The sequence below is a fragment of the Physcomitrium patens genome, chromosome 18 (assembly GCF_059467195.1).
Source record: "Physcomitrium patens ecotype Gransden chromosome 18, ASM5946719v1, whole genome shotgun sequence".
NCBI lineage: Eukaryota > Viridiplantae > Streptophyta > Bryopsida > Funariales > Funariaceae > Physcomitrium > Physcomitrium patens.
Window position 1 is genome coordinate 15,513,764 of NC_143427.1, and position 4,823 is coordinate 15,518,586.

At 35.7% G+C, this 4,823-nt stretch overlaps 1 protein-coding gene across 1 annotated transcript; it reads right to left on the minus strand.

Annotated features, from left to right (window-relative positions):
- Nucleotides 1-3,268: 3,268 nt before the first annotated feature.
- On the minus strand, nt 3,269-4,375 carry LOC112295138 (pathogenesis-related protein 1). The gene has a single exon (XM_024546358.3). The coding sequence runs from the start codon at nt 4,359-4,361 to the stop codon at nt 3,747-3,749; it is 615 nt and encodes a 204-aa protein (XP_024402126.2). The 5' UTR covers nt 4,362-4,375; the 3' UTR covers nt 3,269-3,746.
- Nucleotides 4,376-4,823: the final 448 nt, after the last annotated feature.

A 4,823-nucleotide genomic window follows, 5' to 3' on the forward strand; every position in this document is an offset into this window, starting at 1 on the left:
CAAATTGTCAAAGACATGAAACTTTAAGAAAGAAAATCTTCAATAAGTTCTTGTGTCACTAAAGAGAACTAGAAAGTCACTCAAAGATGATATAATATTAAACTAGAATGGCTATTGCCAAAAAAAAAAAAGATTAAAAAGTCTTGAAATAAGACTAAGAACTACAAAGACATTGACAAGAATGAAGAAGGCTTCACTATTGCTTCCATATGTACTTTCTAACTAGAAGCTATATAGCGATATTCTATAGAACTTCTAACATGTGTTGACTTTACTAGCCACATGTCTTAACTTGCAAGGCAAATTACTTATGTATGCATGACATAGTTAGCTTGTTCCAGAAGCTACTATATGGAGTTAACTTATTTTATAAGCTACTACATGAAGTTAATTTGTTCTATAAGCTACTCCATAGAGTTAATTTGTTCTATAAGCTACTACATGAATTTAACTTGTTCTACAAGCTACCAACACGTGGTTAACTTCTTGGCTAAGTTTCTAACCTCCAAACACATCTAAAATCAAAATTGTGTCTATAAAGCTTCTAAGAAGCTTTTTTTTAGAAGAATTTATGAAATTATTTATTATTTATTTACTTCTATTCAATCATATAAGTAACTATTCGAATAAATATAAATATCCATGACAATTATTCAATTCAAAATGGTGCTATATTAATAAATATTGTATTTTGTGAAGTTTGCTTGAGAATACATTAGGCACCTGACTATAGAAGATAAATGGAGCTTGCAACAAGAAGATACTAATAATTCTAATAAAATCCTAAATAAACTTTGATTAAATTATAAAAATTCTAATCAATCTTTAATTTAACTTCAAAAGAAGTTTTAAAGAATTTACAAAAAAAAAAAAAAAAAAAACTTAATCTTAAATATATATATATATATATATATATATATATATATATATATATATATAATAAAAAAATTCTAAAATATATGAAAAAAATCTTTAAAAGATATTTAAAATAAAAAATCTTGAATAAATTCTAATAAAATTTTAATAAAATTTTAAGTCTTAATTGAATTTTAATAAAATTTCAATCAAATCTTGAATTATAATTAAAATTAATCAAATACTAAACAATTCTTTATCTTTAAATCTTAAAAAAATCCTAAACAAATTTTGAAATAATCCGAGGAAAATCTTAAATAAATCTTAATCATTTACTATACTTGTTTTAAAATCTCAATAAATATTAATTAAACTATTGAACTATATTAATATTTTATCTAAATTTTAATCTATAAATAATTTACAATTACACAAAATTTGAAAAAGTTAAATTCACCAATTGAAAGAAAAGCTCTCAAAACCTCTTGTATGTTGGCCACCTTATTTATTTAACTTGAGTATTAATTTTCCAACAAAGATTTTGCCTTGTTAAACCACTCAATTGCTCCAAAAATTTGCTAGTATATAGATATTTAAGTCTAAATTGCACTCATCTACTTTTGCTTCAATCAAGCTAACAAATATTGCAAGATTGTAAAATTTTCACTAGCCCTAAATTTTAATTATTTTAAATTATAATCCACAAAAACTCTTATAACCTTCACTCTCACCACTTGATTGACATCAAATTTCTTATATATATTATCAACAAGCACAATGACAAATTAACAAATTTCACCCATAAATATGCCATGACACTTATAAAAACATCAAATTAGTAAATTTCTTTTTATTTTTTAATATCCAAACCCACTAAATACACTTCATACTTTGAAAAGCTCCAAAAACCTCAATATACCTTTAAATTACATAAAATAAATTCTTAAAAATCCTTTCATAAATTTGCTCTCAAATACAATTCTTCAATCAATGGAAAAATCTTAGAGTCATTGTAGGTGTATAGTTTTGTACCTTGAGGTGTGATTTCAACCTTTGTTCATAATTGATCTTCTCTGGATATTAATTCTTTATATTTTGAGATAGTTTTTACTAAAATCTATTCTTAATTTTTTTCTAAACATGTTTATATCAATTAATTTTTTCATTTACTTTGATTTGGCTCATTTATGCTTCTACAAAGTAAATAGAAGTCTCTTTTATAAAAAAATAGAATCAGAACTTAAGTTTTTGCTATCTTCTTATTATTTATTCTTATTTTTTAACTATATCTTTTTATTAAGTTCTTCTATAATAAAATAATTTTTTCTTCTTTCACCTAATCACTGTGCTACTATAGTATAATGTAAAGATTCTAATAAAATATATTTTGAAGTAATATGAGCCAATAACAAGTTGTATAAGGTTGAGAGAAACTCAATTCATCTATATACCATGAAACTTATATAGTATGTAGTATAAATATAGTATATTTGGCAACCACCATCACTGCTATAAGACAAATCAAAGCTACTTCAAAAAATAAGCTTCTTCAAATTACTTATAATAAAGTAAAACTATGGCATTGTTAAATTGGCTATATTAATTACCAAAATCTTTTCAAGTGACAAAAAACAAGCTTATTTTTGGCACTCCAAAACTACCCCTTATTAAATTCACAACGAAAGCTACCTCAAAAAAAAAAAAAAAAAAAAAAAAACATTGCTTAAAAGACAATAATCACTCTTAGCACACAAGAACATTTTTAGACAAAAAGACTTAACAATATGCAAGGAACCTACTTGAGTCCAACTTGACAATGCATCTCAATGCTCTTTGTTCAAACATGCAACCTACTGCATTATCAACAAGGCGAAAGGCATGGCAAAATAACTCATACTATAATCTTAGTATTGTCCACACGTGCTACAAGAACAAATCGCCCTTCACCACAAACCACATCAGCCATCATCAGAACGGTCAGCAATTACAAAATCATCAACATAAACACAAATTAAAAAGCGAAAATACATACTACAGTCACATGCTTTGTGTCTGGAAGCAATCCTTCCTCTCTCAACGCACTTGACATTGCCATATAGCTACAAAAAGGAAAATGATAAAAAGCCGAAACCTTGTTTGAAAAAAGGTGTTAACAATAGGCCATCCGAGCTTACAAATGTTTATTGTCCCTTCTGCTTGAATGAACAGAAGGGATGACGTCTTAGACCCTTAGATGTCGTAGTCAATTTCTCATTCGAACTCATTGTATATCAAGGCATATTGTGCACCTCCAATTCCACTCGTTGTGCTTATTGGAACAGGGCACACACAAGATATGCATTGCAGCTTTCTATAGCTGCGCCCCAATCCAATGTAGAATCGACATGTGCAAGTTTACATCAACACAACATGGTGACTTAAAATCCGAACGCATCTCCACGTTCCACATCTTTGGAGCAACTTGCCCCGCAACACATACTCGATGTTACAGCAGTGAGTGTAGACTTGCTGACGGTTTCAGCTTTGCAGCCCACAGAAGGTCTGGTGAAACAATTAGTAATCTAATCCCACGTCTAAGTTGCTCGTATTATTCAAGTCCGCACTCTTTCGTGCGGGCCTTCTTTTTATGTTTATCAACGCGATCCATCGCAGTCACACAGTGAATTCGCTATGAACCCGCTACTGTAGCGGCTCGCTGACCTACTCTTACCCCACCCCAACGACATCGGATCCAGAGCATCGTTTACGACGCACTTTTGTCAAAGCAGGTCCATCACGAACTACACATGCTACACACTCACTCCCACAATATCGACACATTGTTGCCCTTTCACCACAGTTGACTAGTCGGTGGATCCACCCATGGCCTGATCGATGACTGGTCGATCCATCTAGTACGGATACTCTCCAACGTAGTTTCCTGGAGGAGAGTAGCTGCAAATCATGAACACTGGATAGTTGACATATGATGCGCACAGGACCTTAGCACACCCGACGCTGGTGGTGGTACTCCACACCACCTGCGTGTAATGCGCACAGCATGACCGCGTGCTGCCATCGAACGGGCCGTATGTGTAGGCTGCACTCTCGGAGACCCATAGTTGGACGGCTTCGGTGGGAGTGTCAGCGGTGCTTCCGCCCCAGTAGATGTTCTCGCCATAGTCCCCACCCGAATGACCCCAATCATCGCAAGATCCCGTCAGAGTCTGGGTATACGCGAGCGCATAGTCAGCCAAAGTGGTGTTCCACGCAAGCGGGGGGGTGCCAACCGCGCTGCGAGCGGCGTTGTGGGCATCGACCCACTCCGCCTCGTCCTGTGCGATGGCGGCGGAGAAGATTGTTGCGACGAGGAGTGCGAGGAGGATGATGTGCCGCGACATGGTTGCCGTTCTGAATGCCAACTCGCGAGTGGAGGTTGATGAGAGAGGATTGCGGATGCTGCAGCTTGAATGTAGATTGCAAGGCCAAGGCGACCTCTTATGGTGGATCTCAGAGATCGCTCCCATTCGCCAGCTCCAGTGCAACTACTGGTGCGCATGAGTGCACGACTCGGGGGTTGGGGGACGAATCAGTTGCCGACAGAGAGCTCCTCGTGCTTGAGCGTCAGGTCAACCCATGACCGGCTGTTGAGCTCAACGTTCATTGTGTATGCGCATCAAGGGAGGATGCCCAGATACTGAACGGTGGGCCATCTGGGATTGGTTTGCATGTGGCAGTAAGGAGCCCACTCCGATAGAAATGAACCTATTGCCCGAAGAAACTGCGTCCTCGACAAGATCCACTTTGCCAACAAGTGGCACTGCCAGTTGGGCCACTCAGTGCAGGACGCTCACCGAAGCGTGGACGGGGTGCGCAAGAGAGTTAGGGTTGGAAACAGTAGCGTGCGGAAGGCGAAGGCCGTTTCCATGCCTGTGAGGGATGGTGGTACGAGGAAGCCTATAATCCTGCCACAAGTGATGGCGATTCAG

Bases quoted from the DNA above. Each gene is read 5' to 3' on its own strand.
- LOC112295138 (XM_024546358.3), bottom strand. From the start codon at position 4,361: ATGGGAGCGATCTCTGAGATCCACCATAAGAGGTCGCCTTGGCCTTGC.